Genomic DNA, 21,421 nt, shown 5'->3' with positions numbered 1-21,421 from the left:
AAAAAAAATGAACTCTTGATAATGCGGAGGTCTTGTGTTAGTTTGCTTTCTATTTTAGGCACAATGACCAGTGCAGCAAAGAAAATCAGCCTGAAGCAGGAAAATAAAAGTCACAGGCAACTTCTTATTTCTTACCTGCGTACATATGGTATGTGAGTCTCTCTATAAGTTTAACAACAGTTCCTGCTTTGATAATTGGAATTCCAGCCTTGGGCTGCATGTTTTCTTCAAATATTATATTCTCTTCAGAGTCAGGTTCTGCAAATCTATACACGTCAGCACTAGGGAGCCTCATCTGCTCCTCCTTCTCTTCCTGCAGCATTGTCACATCAAGCATCCTTTCCAGTGTACTCCGGTACTGTAAAGATATCAACGCTGCCATCCAATTGTTTTTCTCTTCAGCTGACTTGGCAGAAAATATAACACTATTTTCATCTTTTAAAATTATTTCAAAAGCATGCTTGTACTCACTGGTGTCATCTTTGTCATTAATTTGTACCTTTCTCATAAAAAACTTTTCTTTAAGACGATATTCTGCATTGCTAGCACCAGGAAGTCTTGGCTGCCCATGATTTGATTTACAGCAAATCATTAAGCCATCAAAGAGAAATATGTGTCTCTCATGTTTGGCTCCTACACGTGTAAGAGTTCCTTCCATTATAAACTCATTGCAACACTGTCCAATGTCTTTTCCCTCCCAACCATCAATATTCTTCTGAATCTCATTCATTTTCTTGATTGCTAGTTGTTTCCCCTTCATTTGCTGACTATAAAACCGACATGCAGATTCACTGGGATAAAGGAAAAAACATCATTAGTACATAGATGACAGAGAACCTACAATTCATGAAAATAAAGGGCAATGTAAAAGTATATTTTAAAGTTACGTTGGGAAGGTTTTCACTAAATCTAGAAAGATGCTAGTGTTACAAAATTGCACAATTTTGGAAACTGAAGCAACACAGTAGAGACATTTCTTTTAATGCTCTAAAAAGAAAAATGACTATGACAAAATTCTACCTTATAAATTCAACTACAGAATAATTATTTTTACCTTGGCTACAGATATTTAGAATAACAAATATTATAAAGTAGCCCAATATAGTGAAAATCAGTAACTTAAGAGGTTTAAAAAATTATTTAGAAATGCTCAAGAAGACCCAAAGTTAAAAAAACATGCACATATTATCATTAGGAAACTGGAAGCAATATTATCAAAATTAATGCCTCAAATTATATACTCCCTAAAATAAGGGATACTTTGACAGAACAATGATGTTGATATAAATCTATCCAATACATTTTGCTCTATCTCTCCTTTAGCTTACCAGTTGACTCTCAGGAGGTCTTGTCTGGGAGTATGCAAGGAAAATGCACAATATGAAAGGTTTTTCAAACAATAACAAATTCTCTTGGCTTTGATGTCACTTCCTCTGAAAGACCAAGCTTGTCACTAAAACTATTTTTTCATTGTTTACTTGAGAAGGGAACTGGGATCTCTGAATTTATACCATAATATTCAAGGTGAAAAAAAAAGGATTATAAAAAAGCAAAAATATTCACCTCAGTCTTCGTTTTGCAAGACTTTTAGAACATATTTTTTCCATCCCACTCTGAACATTAAGTAAAGCTGTTATTGCTTGTTTCAAACATTCCTTGTCTTCTTGATCTTCACTCTTTTCTTCTAATTGCTGTAGAGTGAAAATGACAAATCTAAACTAGTAGAACGGTTTTGGACCAATAAATAAATAAGCCCATTTCATTTAAGGATAAAGCTAACATTGATTCTTCCTACCACAGTAAAATTTTTAAACATGTCAAAATATATTGAGTCTTTTTCTTCTTTATATATTACTATCCATATCAACATGCAAATTTTCCACATTAAAAAAAAGAGGAGAAAAGAATTCACACCCTTGTGACAGGCAGTAATATGCAGTTTCTCAGACACATATTACTGAAAAGAAATGAGTGATATACATTTTTTTTTTTTTATTTCATACGACTTTGAACAGCAGGAGGCACATAGGTGAGCTTTTTTATTTTTTTCAGTGTGGAATTTAGCCTTCGGTTTCTGATTCCAATATTAATGTTGTAGGTAATGGGATGATAAAAAAGATAAATGTACAGAAAAAGATGCAATATAATGGAAAGAAACTTGACATACAAGTAAGGATCAAATTTTAACTACTTCTGTGTGACCTTGGGGCAAATTAATTGATTTCTTAGTTTCACGTTTCTCATCTGTCAGATAAGTTTTTTAGTATTTTAATAAAAAGCCTGCCCTGCCTACTTTATAGGTTTGTTATTAAAAATCAAAGCACTCGCCGAAACCGGTTTTGCTCAGTGGATAGAGCGTCGGCTTGCAAACTGAAGGGTCCCGGGTTCGATTCCGGTCAAGGGCATGTACCTTGGTTGCGGGCACATCCCCAGTGGGGGGTGTGCAGGAGGCAGCTGGTCGATGTTTCTCTCTCATCGATGTTTCTAGCTCTCTATCCCTCTCCCTTCCTCTCTGTAAAAAAATCAATAAAATATATTTAAAAAAAAAAAAATCAAAGCACTCTGAGATGACCCAAGATGGTGGTGGTGTAGATGGATGTTACAATCACCTCCTCCCAGGACCAAATTGGAATTACAACTAAAATATAGAACTATCAACTTGAACAACCAACTGAAGACTAGCTGAAGAGAAGACTTATAACCAAGGATTTACAGAAGCCATATTCAGATTGGTAGGAAGGGCAGAGACTGAAGAGGGATATCTTAGCTGCAGGGGTTCCGTCTGAGGAGCTGGGGGTCTCAACCCCAAGCTTGGTACCCCATCCCAGAGCATCAGAACCAGGAAAAGGCACGCACATAACACTTGGCCATGAAAATCAGTGGGAATTCTATCTGACAGGGAGAAACAGGAGTCATAGAGACACAGGTACCCTTGTAAAGGTCCAACACACAAAATATCATTTGCAGCCACTCACCCGAGGCTCTGGCTGAGAGAGTGGGAGCAGACTGGAGTCCCATGAGGAGAGACTGGGATTTTGTGGCTCTGGGGAGACAGCTATAGAGACAGCTGCCAGGACCCATGTGCTTAGTCCCTCTCCAACACTGGTAGATGCCATCTTTCTTGGGTGGTACTCCCCTCCATATGATATCAGCCTGGGGAATGCAATAGTCCCACACTTTGGATTCCCTGTTGCCCCATCCTGCAGAGCTCATGCCTTCCTGAGGAGTCAGCTACCTGGGCTAGGGTGTAGAGGTATGGACAGACTCAGGAGATGTCAGTGACTGAGTGGTGTAGCTTTGGGGCAGGGGCCATTCCCCCCACTTACCCATGAACCTGACTGGTACCTCCCCCTCATGGGAGATCCTCTAGCCCCACTCAACTGGCTCCCAGCAGCCCCACCCTACTGCACTGGGCCTGCCAGCAGAATCTTGGACAGACTGAGTTGTGTGGCTCTGGAATGGGGGCCATTTCCCCCTTGCACATGTAATCAGTGCAGAGTATGACCAAATTTTGGTCTAATTTGGCTTGACAAATTCTGTGGGCCTCTCCCTGACAACTCCCGAGACCCTGCCCCAACACAAAGGTCTGTGGGCAACCAGCAGGTGGCAGCTAAATTTGGTATATCCTGGGACATTTGCTGAATGGCCTCACACCCAACACTGGCACAAAGTTTGAACCCGTATCATTCTGGTGAACATCATTCTCCCCTACCTGGATTCTCACTAAGAATCTACCTCATGCAACTCAAGTACGGCCAGAGGCTCTTTCAGTGACTGAGACAAATAGGCAGCCAGCAGATGGATGTGGGTCTCACGGGATCTCGGGACTTTTGCTGACCTGCCCTAGCCCTGGTGCTGATAAAAGCTGGCCTTGGTGCATAGCTTGGTCCTTTCCATGCACACATAGGCCCAGCAAAGGTAGCCACAAATTATGAATCACTCTGTAGCTCCAAACAGGCTGCCAAGGGCCAATAATAGGCAGCATCTGACATTGGCCAGCACCAGAGTCATTCCCAAGAAGCCCCCAAACCAACACACCCAGTGGCCAGCTTCAGACAACATCAGAACAGGATCCAATTAGCTTCACAAACAGCATATCCAAAGGGAGTTCTTGGCAGGCACCAGACCCTACTGAGGCAAATTCTGCTTTGTGTGGTCAGCACCTGCACAGCAGCGCACACACTGTGATACAGGCCGATCCTCATAGTAAGCCAGCCAGGCACGAACTGGTCAAAAGAAATCAAAACTCAGTTACAACAGGGCCACATAACCTACACAAGGGACATTCCTAGGGCACCCAGCTCAGGTGATCCAAGATTGCCAACTGGGTCTCACAGTGAAAGCAGTCCTAAGAGGAAAATTCATAGCATTACAGGCCTACCTCAAGAAACAAGAAAAATCTCAAATAAACACTCTAACTTTACACTTAAAGGAACTAGAAAAAACTAGAAAAAGGACAATAAACAAAGCCCAAAGTGAGTAGAAAAAAGGAAATAATAAAGATCAGAGCAGAAATAAATGAAATAGTCTAAAAAACAATACAAAAGATCAATGAAACCAAGAGTTGGTTGTTTGAAGAGATGAACAGGATTGACAAACTTTTATCTAATCTCATCAAGAATAAAAGAGAGAGGACCCCAAATAAATAAAATCAGAAATGAAAGTAACAACTGACTCCACAGAAATACAAAGGATTGTAAGAAAATATTACAATCATATGCCAACAAATTGGACAATTTGAATGAAATGGTTAAATTCCTAGAAACATACAATCTTCCAAAACTAAATCAGAAAGAATCAGAGAATCTGGATAGATTACAACTAATGAAATTGAAGCAGTAATTTAAAAAACCCCAACAAACAAAAATCCTGAACTGGATGGCTTCACAGATGAAATTTATCAAATATTCAAAGAAGAATGAACACCTATCCTTTTCAAACTATTCCAAAAAATTAGAGAGGAGGAAAGACTTCCAAGGTCATTTTACAAGGCCAGTTTTACCCTAATTCCAAAACCAGATAAAGACACTAAAATAAAGAAAATTATAGGCCAATATCCCCGATGAACATAGATGCTAAAATCCTCAACAAATTATTAACAAACAGGATCCAGCAATACATTAAAAAGATCATATACCATGATCAAGTTGGATTTATTCCAGGGATGCAAGGTTGGCACAACATCCATAAATCAATAAATGTGATACATCACATAAACAAACTGAAGGATAAAAACCACATGATCATATCAATAGATGTAGAAAAAGCATTTGATAAAATACAGCACCCATTTATGATAAAAACTCCCAGCAAAATAGGAATAGAGGGGAACATACCCCAATGTAATAAAGGCCATGCATGACAAACCCACAGCCAACATCATACTCAATGGGAAAAAACTAAAAATGTTTCCCTTAAGATCAAGAACAAGACAGATATGTCCCCTTTCACTACTCTTGTTCAACACAGCAAAAGAAGTCTTAGCCACAGTAATAAGACTAGAAGTAAAAATAGAAGGCATATAAATTGGAAAAAAGGAAGTAAAAGTAAACAGAGGTGGTGTTAGCTGCTGCACAACACAGAAGAGACAAATTTGCAATTTAGTTCAGGAAAACCAACAAAACACACACACACACACACACACACACACACACACACACACACACCCCAACACACACACACACACACACACACACACACACACACACACCCCAACACACACACACACACACACACACACACACACACACACACACACACACACACACCCCAACCCAGCATGAAACCCCTAAACTCAAACTCAAAAAAACCAACAATCCTCAACACAACAAAATCCAGAGTTGTTAACTAGCACACATAAAAAAAAGGGGTGGTGGGGGGTAAGTAGCCTATATTCAGGGGGAAAAAAGTCTATTTATAGAAATTGACTCCAAATGGGCCCAGATGTTTGTTGGATTTAGGAAAGACTTCAAAGTGGCTTTTATGATCATGTTCAAAGAATTAAAGGAAAACATGGTCTTATTAAGTGGATAGATAGGGAATATCTGGAAACTATCAAACAAAATCCAAGTGGAAATTCTAGAGTAAGTATAATAACTAACAATTCTATTGACAGATCAATACAAATTACCAAATTGAAGAAAATGAGAAAAAGGGATTTAAGAAAAATGAGGTTTCAGAGACTTGTGGAACAACAAAGTAGTAGAACCAATATACATAACTGGAGTTCTAGAAGGAGAGGAAATGAGAGAAAAATTGCCAAAATGCAAGAATAATGTAAAAGCAAGTTAAAATCTGAAGTATAGCAAGGAGTCTGAAACTTTAAGCAGGAAATCAACAATTAAAAATGTAAGGATCTCTCATTATGAAAATAAAATACCTTTTAAAATATTTTTTTTTCTTACTAGAGAGAAAATTACCAAAACTATAAATGCCCCTCACAGCAGTTTAGTTTATTTAAAATTGGAATAGGACAATAATCAGCTATTTACTTATAATAGCTCCTAAATTACACTATTCTATGTTTAACTTTAGATATTCAACATCTGTGGTCAAATACAATACCATTTAGCTCACAGCTTTGAGCTCATCATTTGAGGATAATTTCTAAATTTAGAAAGCTAGTTCAAGGGGATAAAATCAAGACAGACCTCTACTGGGGTTATTTTTATGAGACTCAGAGAGAAGTTATGTTTTCTAAATTTCTTATTGCTGGTATTAACACATTAGCTCATGGACAGTGTAAAAAATGGTCTTGAGCATATAGCACTTAAACCAGATGCATGCACAGCATAAAAAAGTAGAGAAAAAATGGTCTATGCAGAAGATGTTTGATATTGTCCAGTTTCCAAACTGGAAAAGCAGCAAACCAAAGCCATTAACACATGCACACAAGATATTTGTAAAAGGGGACTACAGAGCATATTTCTTTACAAAGAGTTTTTAGCACACCATGTGAAGGCCATTAGTGGGTGCTTAAAGTGAATGAGGTAGCACGATTCATATTTGCCTTTGCCAATTTGTTTTATGTAGTATTAAAAAAAGAGAGACTACTTTGGGAGGGAAAATGTTTAATATTTCTCAGTTCTTGATCCTAAGTTTTCCACCCACTGTACCTCATAGTTCTCAGTTTTTATCTGTAATCCTTTTCCATGATTCCCATACTTAAGCATTTGGGGCTACACTTTTTGTGATGTTAAGGGGGAAAGTGAAGGAATATTCTTTAAGTCTAGTTCACAAAAATCTAGCAGTAATATGCTTAAACCAGTAGAAATATTTTAAATTGCTGAATGATGCAATTATATATAAAAAAAAACTGTTACCAAAAAATTTTAATTGCCCATACATGGGGGGGAATAAATCATTAATTTCTCTTATTAAGATGATTAGGTTTTACAGCTTTCTGAAACTTCATCAAGGCCTTTTGTTCTTATTTATAAATTAATAACTGCTTTGAGGTTTCATATAAATTTTAATCCTTCAGAATTTAATTACAGTTTTAGATAAAAATTCCATTATCAGTGATACCATTATGAAGAAGGATTCTATATAACCAACTTGTTTGTAAATGTCCCATTTTGACAATGGTTTCCCATTAAGAATTGTGGTAAAGAATGATTTTATGCACAAAGTGCTTCCTCTTGATTAATCTCTTAAAATAATTATCCTATATTACCAAAGACTTTAAATGGTATTTTGTTTGAAGTCTAGAATAAAGAGCTAAGAGCTCTGTAATTCTGCTTTAGCTCCCTTAGTCCTTTCCCAATTCAAACATTCATACTTGAGAAATATAACTTCAGTTCAAGAGACCAGCGGAAAGATAGGGAAATGTAGGGATGAGACTTCTTCCAATTTACCAAATTCAGAGGCTTCTATTCATCACTGATTCATTATAGAGAGCCCATTTCCTCATGTACTCCTGCAAACTATAAACATGATTTCTAGTAATACATTCTCCATAACAAAATCATATTAAGTAGAACTTTTCTTTAATAAACAATTCTCTTAAAAGCTAAAGAAAAATAATAGTATTAATGCATGTCTTATTTTATTGTCTTAATGGGGCCAGTTCAATAACATTATCTCACATATTTAAAATTTTTGAAAAAAAGGTTATATTTTAAAATATCCATAATCTATTTTTATTTATTTATATTTTAATCCTCACTCAAGTAACTTTTTTCATTGTTTTTTAGAGAGAGTGGAAGGGAGCCTTGAAGGGGGTGGGGGTGAGAGAGACAGACAGACAGAAATGTCAATGTGAGAGAGACATATCAATTGGTTACCTCCTGCATGTGACCCGACCAGGCTGGGGATCCAACCTGCAACTCCAGGTACATGCCCTTGACTGGGAATTTAACCTGAGACCCTTTGGTGTGAGGGCCAACACTCTAACCACTGATCAACACCAGCCAGGGCTATCCATAATCTAAAGGCGACATCATCTATACTAATAAAAGGGTAATATGCTAATTAGACCGTGTCGACCAGACATCTTCTGGTTGTCTGGTCCTCCTTCCGGACAAAGCCACGGTGGCAGGGGCTGAGGCAGAGGTGGTTAGGGGTGATCAGGCCAGCAGGGGAACAGTTAGGGGCGATCAGGCTGGCAGGGGAGGGCAGTTAGGGCTGATCAGGCCAGCAGAGGAGGGTAGTTAGGGGCGATCAGGCTGGCAGGGGAGGGCAGTTAGGGCTGATCAGGCCAGCAGAGGAGGGTAGTTAGGGGCGATCAGGCTGGCAGGGGAGGGTGGTTAGGGGTGATCAGGCCAGCAGGGGAGGGTGGTTAGGGGCGATCAGGCTGGCAGGGGAGGGCAGTTAGGGGCAATCAGGCTGGCAGGCAGAGAGGTTAGGGCCGATCAGGCAGGCAGGCAGGCAGAGGTGGTTAGGGGTGATCAAGAAGGCAGGCAGAGGGGTTAGGGGTGATCAGGCAGGCAGGAAAGTGAGCAGTTAGGAGCCAGCAGTCCCAGATTGCGGGCCTAAACCAGCAGTCGGACATCCCCTGAGGGGTACCGGATTGGAGAGGGTGCAGGCCGGGCTAAGGGACCCCCCACCCCGTGCACGAATTTTGTGCACCAGACCTCTAGTTAGATACATAAAATATTTAAAAGGTAATATCTTCAAGCTACACTACTGAATTATAATTTATATAGAATAAGGTTCCCCTTTTCCTTGTTAATGTCAGTGTATAACAGGAAAAAAAAGGTGGGGGACAGAATCCTTTTCTTTTGGTCAGTGCTTCTGAAATTGAGTATTTTGAACTGTGATAACATGGTGAATTTTTAGTGGGGTTATACATAGTTCACTGTTTCTAAAGTAAAGATAAACAGTTTTATAGAGATAGTTGCAAACTTGAGCTAAGAAAATTAGGTAATAAATCTTCCCCATTTGGCCTTATCCCCATACTATCTAAGTCTCTAAATCTGCTGAGGTCCCAAAATGGGTACTTGAATGCATAAATAAATCCAATGTTGTTTCCAAATAACCAACAATGTAAACAAAACTTAAGGACACATGATAAAAAATATCTGATCGTTGCTTTAAAATTCACTATTAAAACTGAAGAAAATATGCCACGTTTTTGCAGATGCATTTGTATTTGCTTCTTAACTAGAAAAAGAAAATAAATACAGACTAATGTCCATGGGTGCTCACATAATAATTCATTCACAAGTTGGTAAAAAACTGTATCACAATCGAATACTTTTCTTACCTTTAAAAGTTCAAAGTAATGTAGACAGTGGTAAACAGGGGCTAGAAGCAGTCTGGGTAGAACATATTGAACCGCTTCTTTAAAACCTTCGCCTATTGACTAGAAAACAAAGTGATTTAATTTTTTTTAAGTTTACTTTTCAGATATCATATATCTTGATTTAAAAATAACTATACCTGTAAATAAAGTGCCGCTCCAGGCTTTGATAACTGACTAAGGAAACGATCATGAAAACCAGGTCGTAAAATATCTCGAGCATATGATTCATATGGATCAAATGCCAATTCCTTAGAAAATAAAGAAGGTAAAATATAAATTATCTTTCTCCAAAGTAGAACATAAAGAAAAACACCCACAATCCATAAACAGAAAAATTAAATTATGGGCACATCTCTATCAGCACAATTACATCTTTCCTTTAAAGCCTCTAAACAAGATTACATGGCTATTAATTATAATTTTGACAAAACAAATCTAATATTCTCAAGTAAGACAGTAAATCAATTTATTCTGATGAGAAATGATATCCTTATATGTTATGACACCTCACCAACAGATTCTAGTAAAGTATTATCAACAAACATGGTCATAAGAATTGAGAGACTTTGGGTTCTAAGAAACAAGCTTAGCCTAAACACCAAAGAATATAGATATCTACAACTAGATAAACATTTAGATACTGGTGCCAGACATTTATTTTCTCATGGTCATTTCCTAGTGGCAGGCTTTTACTTTCACATTCTGTAAGTCAGCGGTAACAGTTTATAATCATCTAAAATTCATTGTTACAGTTTTCACAAGACAATTAAACAATTTAATTCAAATTATCCAAAAATTTACCATCACCAATCACTAATAAACTAAACAACTGTAACAGTTATGTCTAAAAGATTACAATATACTGGTTTTGATGATTCCTGAGGAAAAGGAGGGCAGGTATCTAGATTTTAGCAGAGGTAGGATCTCTACTCTTTCCCATCCTATGCCATATTCTAGGTAAAAAAACAAAATTACAAAAAAGGTGCTCTAGATTCTAGCAAGAGCTCCTTTCTATGAAGGGTAATTCTAGAAAGAGGAAGGGGACATCTAGTGGAGGCATGCAGCAAAAGGAAATAAGAGGGAATGATAAAAAAAAAATGACGTTTATGTATTAATTAGCCTTAATGTTATCAGATTCTTTTTTTAAGGAAAGACTGAATAACAACAACACAAGATCAGGAATTAGAAGACCGCACTTCTATTCTTTGTGAAATGTAGTATGGTACACAAAATTCCAAGTCATCAGAATTCTCAAGCTGGCTCCTAGTTCATTTCCCAATTTCAATACTTTCAATTGTTTTCCAACTAAAAATTTCTATAATAATATAACATTGGAAATTACAGCCCAGCTCATTGTAGATTTTACTGGAATGGAGAGTTTCAACAATAACAACAGAAAGGAGTCAGATATGAATTAAGTGGATGGGAGAGAGAAAAAAATGTGATCAGATGCTTCTATCTTGGGTATCTTGAACTCTAGACATCATATATAGCAGCTAATGTTTGCCCTCCTTTCCTTTCAATAAACTTTATTTACAGAATTTTTATGAGAACTATATATATAAAGAAAAAGCTACACAGTATGGTGGCTTACAAGCATGTCTCTAGAGTCATAGAATTCCAGTTTTTATTGCACTACTTATTAGCTGTGTGACTTTTGACAAACTACTTCCTTTCTCTAAGCCAGCTTCCTCATTGGAAAATGTAGATAATACCTACTTCAAGGGGTTGTTTTAAGAATTAAATATCATATGCAAATGCTTATAATTGGGTATGTACATAATAAGCACTAAACAAACAGTACCTAGTATTATCATTCTAAAGTAGCTACTATTGAGAAAAATAATTGAAATCTAATTGGGAATCCAAGCTCTAATCACATAGGTTTATTCTTAAGAATAAATTTATAGAATGGCAGCACTTCTAAGGACCCATGTGTAAATTAATAGATGATTTTATGATTAGTTTTCTGGTTTAAATGCAAAACTTATAAAACTCATAAACATTTTAATAATGTACATAACTATGTATTAACTGTTAGAATATTCTAAATGTACAGAAAATCACAGAGAACCACCTAACATTGCTATATTCACCATCTAGCTCAGAAAAGCAACCCTATATAATAAAGAGGTAATATGCAAATGGTTGTTACGCCGTTAAGGACCGATCACCAAGGGGGCGGGGCAGGGCAGGGAGCTGCAAGTGGGGGAGAGCTACAGGAGGTCGGGCAATGAGATACCTGTAGCAGAGAGCTACAGCAGTGGTGGGCGGGGCGGCCAGCTGAGGCAAGCAGCAGCGAGCTACTCGCGCACGGATTCATGGGCAGGGCCACTAGTATTTTATAACACTGAAGATTAAAAAAACAAAACACTATAGGTATAACTGATCTCCGGGATTATGTAAAATTGTACCATTTTACATTCCCACCAGCAAAGTATAAGGGTTCCAATTTCTCCACATCCTCACCAACACTTATTTCCCTTTCTTTAAAAAATAAATTATAGCCATCTTAGTGAATGTGAACTGGTACTTCATAATGGTTTTGTTTTGCATTTCACTAATGAATAATGTTGTTAAGCATATTTTCAAGTGCTTATTGCTATTGCGTATCTTCTTTGGATAAATTCCTATTGAAATCCTTTGCCTGTTTTAAAGTTGGGATGTCTTTTTATGAGTTCTTTATAAAAAGAACTGAATACTAGATCTTTATCAGATATATAATTTGTAAACATTTTTCCCATTTTGTGTGCTATCTTTTCACTCTTGATGGTTTCCTTTGAAGTACAAACATTTTTAAGTCCAAATTACTTATTTTTTCTCGTGCAGCTCATGGGTTTGGTGTCATATACCTAAGAATCCTTTGCCAAGGCCAAAATCATGAAGACTTAGCCATGCTTTCTTCCAAGAGTTTTATAATTTTAGCTCCTACTTTAGGACTTTAATCTATTCTGAGGTTATGTTTGTATATGGTGTAAGGTAAAGACTTCAACCTCATTCTTTTGTGCTCCTCATAACTTTAAAGTATCATTTTTTGAACAGAAGTTTTAAACTTTCTTTAAAATATATTTTTTTACTGATTTCAGAAAAGAAGGGAGAGAGAGAAACATCAATGATGGGAGAAAATCATTGATTGGCTGCCTCCTGCATGTCCCCTACTGGGAATCGAGCCCACAACCTGGGCATGTGCCCCTGACTGGAATCAAACCTGGGACCCTTCAGTCCGCAGGCCAATGCTCTATCCGCTGAGCCAAACTGGCTAGGGCAGAAGTTGTTTTTTTATTTTTTATAAGTCTTTTTTTTTTAATAAATCTTTATTGTTCCTCTTTTTCCCCCCATAGCTCCCCTCCATCCGGTTCCCACCCTACCCTCCCTCTGCCCTTACCTCCCCCCGTCACTGTCCTAATCCATGGGTGTACGATTTTTGTCCAGTCTCTCCCGCACCCCCCACACCCCTTTCCCCCTGAGTATTGTCAGTCCACTCCCTTTCTATGCCCGATTCTATTATAGTCACCAGTTTATTCTGTTCATCAGATTTTTTATTCACTAGATTTTTAAGTTCACTTGTTGATAGATATGTATTTGTTGTTCATAATTTTTATCTTTACCTTTTTCTTCTTCCTCCTCTTCTTTTTTTTTGAATTTTTTATTTTATATATTTTATTGATTTTTTACAGAGAGGAAGGAAGAGGGATAGAGAGTTAGAAACATCGATGAAAGAGAAACATCAATCAGCTGCCTCCTGCACAGCCCCTACTGAGGATGTGCCTGCAACTAAGGTACATGCCCTTGACCGGAATCGAACCTGGGACCCTTCAGTCCATAGGCGGATGCTCTATCCACTGAGCCAAACTGGTCAGGGCCTTCCTCCTCTTCTTAAGGAATACCTTCCAGCATTTCATACAGTACTGGTTTGGCAGTGATGAACTCCTTTAGCTTTTTCTTATCTGTGAAGCTCTTTATCTGACCTTCAATTCTGAATGATAGCTTTGCTGGGTAGAGTAATCTTGGTTGTAGGTTCTTGCTATTCATCACTTTGAATATTTCTTGCCACTCCCGTCTGGCCTGCATAGTTTCTGTTGAGAAGTCAGCTGACAGTCGTATGGGTGCTCCCTTGTAGGTAACTAACTGTTTTTCTCTTGCTGCTTTTAATATTCTCTCTTTGTCTTTTGCTCTTGGTATTTTAATTATGATGTGTCTTGGTGTGGTCCTCTTTGGATTCCTTTTGTTTGGGGTTCTGTGCACTTCCTGGACTTGTAAGTCTATTTCTTTCACCAGGTGGGGGAAGTTTTCTGTCATTATTTCTTCAAATAGGTTTTCAGTATCTTGCTCTCTCTCTTCTTCTGGCACCCCCATAATTCGGATGTTGGTACGCTTGAAGTTGTCCCAGAGGCTCCTTACACTATCTTCATATTTTTGGATTCTTTTTGCTTTTTGCTTTCCTGGTTGGGTGTTTTTTGCTTCTTTGTATTTCAAATCTTTGACTTGATTCTTGCGATCCTCTATTCTGCTGTGGATCTCTGTATATTATTTTTTATTTCAGTCAGTGTATGCTTAATTTCTAGTTGGTCCTTTTTCATATCCTCAAGGGTCTTGCTAAATTTACTGGCCTTTTCTAGAAAATTCTTGAAAAACCTTATAACCGTGGATTTGAACTCTATATCCAGTTGTTTGTTTTCCTCCATTTCTTTCATTTGTGTCCTGTTTCTTTGTCTCTGCATTTTGGCTGCTTCCCTGTGTTGATAGAGTGGCTTTGTGTGCTAGGTGTCCTATAGGGCCCAGTGGCTCAGCCTCCCCAGTTACCTGAGGTGGACACTCTTGGTGCACCCCTTTGTGGGCTGTGTGCACAGTCTTGTTGTACTTAAGCCTTGATTGTTGTTGGTATCACTGGGAGGAATTGACCTCCAGGCTAATTGGCTGTGAGGATCAGTTGTGTCTACTATGGGAGAACTTCTGTGCTGGAGACACCCTTATGAGACAAGACTTCTTCAGTGGGGCTTTGGTGCTCACTGAGTCTGCCCCCTGAGTGTGTCCCTTATGGATCTGAGGAGTTGTAATCTGGATGGTCCCCCTCTTATCCCCGGGTACACTGGCTCTTGGATCTCCAACGAGGTGCTAATTTAGCCTCTGCCTGAGGCCACCCATCAGGAGCTACAGAGAGATCTGCAGATTCCTCTTCTTTGTTTGGGTTTTGGAGGTGCCCAGATGAGGCCCAGCTGTGAAGCAATGCAAGCTGCTGCAGAGCCCTGGGCCTTCTTTTGGATGTTCTGGGTCTCTCTGACTCAGCTGTAGGTAAGCTTAAAATTCAAAAGACCATGCCATTCATATGCAAAAGCCTCTGCGCTCAGCTTGGATGGGGCGGAGTCTCATGGCGGAGCAAACAGCTGTGGCTTTGTGGGGCGGGATCACAGGGCAGGGCAAACAGCGATGGCTTCCCGTCAGCCCTGCCCGATGAGGCCCCTGGTTCTCAGTGTCCCGCGGTAATCACTGCAAGCACCTCTGAAAGCCGCCCTCGAGTTTCGCCCACTGCCAGACAGTCCAGTTTCTCCCTGTATGAGTCTGGGTCCCCAGAGTCTCGCCCGGAATTGGAGTTCAGAGCAGTCGGGAGCTTTTGTCTCCCTCCTGATTGAGAAAGCCAGCCGTGTACTCAGTTGCCAGCCCTTTCCACACGTGCGCCTTTGTACCTCTGCCTTCCACAGCTCCTGTAAGTCTCAGTGTGCTTTTCTCTTTCCTTCTAGTTGTAGAATTTCCACTCAGCCAGCCTTCCTGTGGTTCTGGATGATGTCCGTTTTGTCTTTTAGTTGTAGTTTTGAAATTGTTGTGCGAGGCAGCAGTTTAGCTGTTTACCTATGCCGCCATCTTGGTTTCCTATCTATTTTTTATAAGTCTTTATTGTTTGGAGTATTACATGAGTCTCCTCACCCCCCTCCCCCTCCCCCAAGAACATGCCTTCACCCCCCCCCCACTACTGTCTGTGTCCATTAGTTTTGCTCATATGCATTCATACAAGTCCTTTGATCTCTTGCCCCCTCACTTCCTCACCTTCCCTCATAGGCTGTACTGTCTGTTCGATGCTTCTATGCCTCTATTTCTATTTTTGTTCGTCAGTTTATGTTGTTCATTATATCCCACAAATGAGTGAGTTCATGTGATATTTATCTTTCTCTGACTGGCTTACTTCGCTTAGCATAATGCTCTCGAGTTCCATCCATGCTGTTGCAAATGGTAAAAATTCCTTCTTTTTTATGGCAGCATAGTATTCCATTGTGTAGATGTACCACAGTTTTCTAATCCACTCTTCTGCTGAGGGGCACTTAGGCTGTTTCCAAATCTTAGCTATTGTAAATTGTGCTGCTATGAACATAGGGTTACATATATCCTTTCTGACTGGCGTTTTTGTTTTCTTGGGATACATTCCTAGAAGTGGGATTACTGAGTCAAATGGGAGTTCCATTTTTAGTTTTTTGTGGAATCACCACACTGTTCTCCACAGTGGCTGCACCAGTCTGCATTCCCACCAGCAGTGAAGGAGGGTTCCTTTTTCTCCGAATTCTTTCCAGCACTTGTCGTTTGTTGATTTGTTGATGACAGCCATTCTGACAGGTGTGAGATGGTACCTCATTGTATTTTTGATTTGCATCTCAGATGATTAGTGACTTTGAGCATGTTTTCATATGTCTCTTGGCCTCTGTATGTCCTCTTTCGAAAAGTGTCTACTTAGGTCCTTTGCCCATTTTTTTATTGAATCATTTATCTTCTTTTTGTGTAAGCCTCTGTAAATTTTGAAAATTAAACCCTTATCAGAGATAACACTGGCAAATAGGTTCTCCCATGCAGTGGGCTTTTTCTTGTTTTGTTGATGGTTTCTTTTGCTGTGCAGAAGCTTTTTATTTTGATGTAGTCCCATTTGTTTATTTTCTTAGTTTTCATTGCCCTTGGAGCTGTATCAGTAAAGATATTGCTACGACATATGTCTGATATTTTGCTGCCTATGGAGTCTTTTAAGATTTTTATGGTTTCCCGTCTTACATTTAAGTCCTTTATCCACTTTGAATTTATTTTGGTGTATGGTGTACGTTCTAAACTTTTGTGTCGTGACCCACAGGTTGAGAACCACTGCTGTAGAGCCTAAGACCATCGGGAAACACAGATATTTACATTACAATTCATTAACAGTAGCAAAATTACAGTTATGAAGTAGCAACGAAAATAATTTTATGGTTGAGGGTCACCACAACATGAGGAACTGTATTAAAGGGTTGAGGCATTAGAAAGGTTGAGAACCACTGTTTTAAACACACACACACAAAAGTTTGGTTTTTAAAATATTCAAAAGTTTATCAAAATTACCAACACATTTCTCAACTTTAGTTCTTGTATTCCTTGACTTCCCTAAGTACAACTTTACTTCTTGCTGAAGAACATCATTCAATACTTCTTATAATGAGGGCCTATGGGTAGGAAACTCTCTTGGTCAATGTATGTCTGTTTTTATTTTAATTTTATTATTTTTTAAATTCTTTATTGTTTAAAGTATTACATGAGTCTCCTTTTTTCCCCCATTGACCTCTCCCTCGAGTCTGTTTTTATTTGTTTCTCACTTTTTTCCCCTCTGAATCACTTGTTAAATTGAAGTATAAAGTCCACAGTTTGATGTATTTTTATATGTTTATGCAATCATCTGTATAATCACCACTCAGATAAGGAAAACTTATCTACAACAACCACTATTCCCAAAGATCTGTTTACATATTTTAAAGAACTTCCTACAAATGCAATTATAGTATTTTGAGTCTTATTTCATGCAACATTGTTGCCTTTAAAAAAACTACAGTTCATTCTTTTATTATTACCCTATAGAATTTCACTGTGTGAATATATCACAGATTATCCATTATGAATAAACCTGTTACAAACATTGTTGAACATTCTTTTCTTTTTGTATACACCCAGGAGTGAATCTGCTGGACCATGGAGTACGTTGTATTCTTAGCTTTAGCAGACATGTTAAACAGTTTTCCAAAGTAGCTGTAACAATTTACACCCCCTCCATCAGCAATGTAGAGTTCCAACTGTTCCATGGTTTTAAATTGCATTTCCTTGATAATAATGATGTTGAGCACCTTTTGTTCTTTCGGGAAGTACTTGTTCAGGTCTTTTGTCAGGTCTTTTATCTATTTTTGCAAAAACCTAAGTTGCCTGTCTTTTAGTTTTGATTTGTAGGAGTGCTTTACACACTTTGGATCCAAGTCCTTCATTGGTTATAGATATTACAAATATTGTCTCCCAGTCTATAGCTTGCCTTTTCACTCTTTTGTCTATTGATAAACAGGTGTTCTTACATTTAATGTAGTCTAGTTTATCAATCTTTTCTTTTATGGTTAGTGTTTTTGTGTCCTGCTTAAAAAATCTTTGTCTATTCCCAGGTCATAAAAATCTCATTTGTTTTTGCAAATGAGATTTTAATGTTTGTGCTATTTTACTATTTTAATCTTTGTGCTCACTCTTTTTTAAATTTTATTTTTCAATTACAGTTTACATTCAATATTATTTTGTATTAATTTCAGGTATATAGCATAGTGGTTAGACAATCATATACTTTACAAACTGGTCTCCCCAATATTTCAAATAACCACTTGACACCAAACATAGTTATATACTAACTCTTGAATAAAAGTTTAGTTGGCAGAAACCACTATTTTCCCTTAGTAACTATTTTGAAGGTATCACACACTGATTGCTAGCCTCTTGTTCAAACCTCCTGTCATTCTCATTGCAGTCTCCCTTTTGTCTTTCATAGTTCATAACATATTCTATTGTTTCACTACAGTGTTTCTGACTGTGGCTTTTAAAAAATTTATTCCATCCAATATTTGGAATTCATTTTTAATCTGAGAACTTGTGTCTTCATTTCTGGAAAATTTTCAGTTTTTATCTCTTCAAATATTGCTGACACCTACTAGATGTATATTGAACCTGTTCAATGTAGCCTTTATTACTCTTAACTGGCCTTTTATATTCTTATCTTGGTCTCTGTGTGTCACATTCTTAGTGAATTCCTCAATTCATCTTCTAATTCACTAATTTCATCCTTGCACTAGGTCTAGTAAATGTTATACTACATAATGAGTTTTACTGCACTGCCTGTGTATTTAATTCCCACTATCTTTTCATACCTACTTGTTTCCTTCTGCCTGTTTTGTTTCACAATGTCTTTCTTATAAATGGATCCTATGCTTTTATTTATCTAGTTGAGCATCCTAAACTTCCTTTAAATTCTTTGGAATCTATTGTACAAAATTAAATTAATCTGGAATGAATTCATTTTGTAATTGTTGATTTTGTTAGACATCATTCCAAGCATTCGACTTTGTCTTGTAGTTTAGAATTTTGTATTATGGACTTCTTGCGGGGGGAGGCTTTAAATTTTTGGTTTCCTTTTTTTCTCTCCCATCCCTATATGATCACTCATTCAGACCAGAATCTGCTCTTAAAATGACTTTTCAGTCTCACGCTCTGTAATCATATTGGCTTAATATTATGGGATACTCTGTTAGGTTTTAAAGTACATTTGTTATAAAGTAGTGTTTTTGTCTCCTCACCTCAAGTCCACAACTTTCTTTAAATCCTTATAAGCATCAGGTTGGCAGATTTCCCCATTATCCTATTGCAATCAGGGCCTCGAAGCAAGAAGCCTTGCCCACTTCCATGGAACACATTTAGTCCTTATTATTCTTAAGAGCTCAACATCCCGCTATCAGAGCTCACTACCTTGAATGTCTATTCCATTTCTAATCTTGTTTTTGCCTAAAATTTTTGAATATTTTGTTTTATAACCCCGTGTTATAATAAAAGGTATAGTAGATTTTAAAGTGAGAACAAAGCAAGAGCTGGAAATCTCAGAATGAATATCAATGCTAACTTATTAGGACTAACATGTATTTCAGCATTTGAAATATCCAAGGAGAGATTAACCATTTTTCTAACCCCATGATATCTGAATCATTTCACCACTCCTACTCTAAATAATAATGTGTGGTTGTCATATATTGAATAGCTTCCTGTGTGGAGATGGTTACCTAATATTTTAGGTAGGTTATTTTATTTAATTGTCACAAAAATCCAGAGTTCTATTATTATCCTTGTTTTACAAATATAGATACAGAGGTTTAGAGATGTGAAATAAATTGCTCATGCTTACATAAAACTAATAAGTAGTAGCAGAGTTTAGATGGAACATAAAATAGTTTGGTCTCACACCCAAATTCTACGGCCTCTTCACTGATAGGGCCTCCATCAACTTTTCTTCTCCTTGCTATGTACAGATAGACAATTGAATGTCAGCTGTAAATGCCTCCCCTCTGTGGGCTCTGCATTTTTTTAATGAACAAGAGGCTACTTTTTCTGGGTTCCATAAGAGACACAAATGTTAACAATGACCCTCTGAAGGGGCAATAAAGCAGAGTAGACAGCAGTTAATATCTATGACCTTAGCTGGAAACAATAATTAAGATTCCAATTTCAATGCAAAGCAGGGCTTTTATGCAGGTTTGTTTTGGTGTATAAATAAAGTACTTACCTCTGCTAAGTCTTCAAAGCAGCTTCCTACTAGTGGATGGGGACTGCCTTCATCTGTCATTTCTACAGTATCTTCTATGTGGCCCAGTAACTTCACACTAAGTTCATGTATATCTACTATACGACTAAATATATTCTCTACATCCTGTTGGGAAGAAAAACACACTCAGTTAGGTTGTATAATAAAAACAAGTTTTGAGTCAATAAATCATTTTAAAATCACAAAATGTAACATAGTATATACAATGAGAAATTTTAACAACTTACAAATTTAAGTAAAAGATAATGCAAAAATTCCTTTTGCAGTAATGTACAATTTGCAAATGCATTTCATTTCTCTAGGTCAGTGGTTCTCAAACATTTTGGTCTCAGGATACATTTACACTCTTAAAAATTATTAAATATTCCAAAGGGCCTTTGTTTATAATTATACCTATTAATATTTACTATATTAGAAATTAAAACCACAGAAATCTAAAAACATTTATTTAGAAATAACAGTAAATAGCATTTTAATGAAAAGTAACTATAATTTTCCAATACAAACAAAAACTTTACTTAAGAAGAGTGGCATTGCCGAAGCCGGTTTGGCTCAGTGGATAGAGCGTCGGCCTGCGGACTGGGGGGTCCCGGGTTCGATTCCGGTCAAGGGCATGTACATTGGTTGCGGGCACATCCCCGGTGGGGGGTATGCAGGAGGCAGCTGATCGATGTTTCTCTCATTGATGTTTCTAGCTCTCTATCCCTCTCCCTTCCTCTCTGTAAAATATCAATAAAATATATTAAAAAAAAAAAGAAGAGTGGCATTGTTTTATGTTTTTGCAAATCTCTAACATCTAGCTTAATTGATGATGACTGAATTTACATATATATATTTCCACATTCAATCTGTTGTGGTACACTATTTTGTTCAAAGCATATGGAGAATATCTTGCTTTACACAGATATTTAGTTGGAAAAAAGGAGTATTTTAATAGTTTATTCAAATAATTATGAATATCCTTTTCTTTTTCTGTATAGTTTCTTTATTGAATACTATAAAATTCACCCTTTTAAAAGGGTACTTCAACAGTCTTCGTATCGTCACAGAGCTGTTCA

At 37.6% G+C, this 21,421-nt stretch overlaps 1 protein-coding gene across 2 annotated transcripts in view; it reads right to left on the bottom strand.

Moving 5' to 3' along the window:
- Nucleotides 1-21,421, bottom strand: part of SOS1 (SOS Ras/Rac guanine nucleotide exchange factor 1) — a 120,842-nt gene that overhangs the window by 43,645 nt on the left and 55,776 nt on the right. For both annotated transcript variants that reach the window (XM_080683092.1, XM_080683093.1), the window contains exons 6-10: nucleotides 20,325-20,468; nucleotides 9,883-9,993; nucleotides 9,707-9,805; nucleotides 1,564-1,691; nucleotides 136-791 (exon numbers count right to left, since the gene is read on the bottom strand). In XM_080683092.1, coding sequence (XP_080539218.1) covers nucleotides 136-791; nucleotides 1,564-1,691; nucleotides 9,707-9,805; nucleotides 9,883-9,993; nucleotides 20,325-20,468 — 1,138 coding nt within the window. The remainder of the gene's footprint in view (nucleotides 1-135; nucleotides 792-1,563; nucleotides 1,692-9,706; nucleotides 9,806-9,882; nucleotides 9,994-20,324; nucleotides 20,469-21,421) is intronic.

Source organism: Plecotus auritus, assembly GCF_963455305.1.
Source record: "Plecotus auritus genome assembly, chromosome: 8".
NCBI lineage: Eukaryota > Metazoa > Chordata > Mammalia > Chiroptera > Vespertilionidae > Plecotus > Plecotus auritus.
The sequence above is the reverse complement of the archived record's forward strand: the minus strand, read 5'-3'. Positions and strand labels throughout refer to the sequence as shown.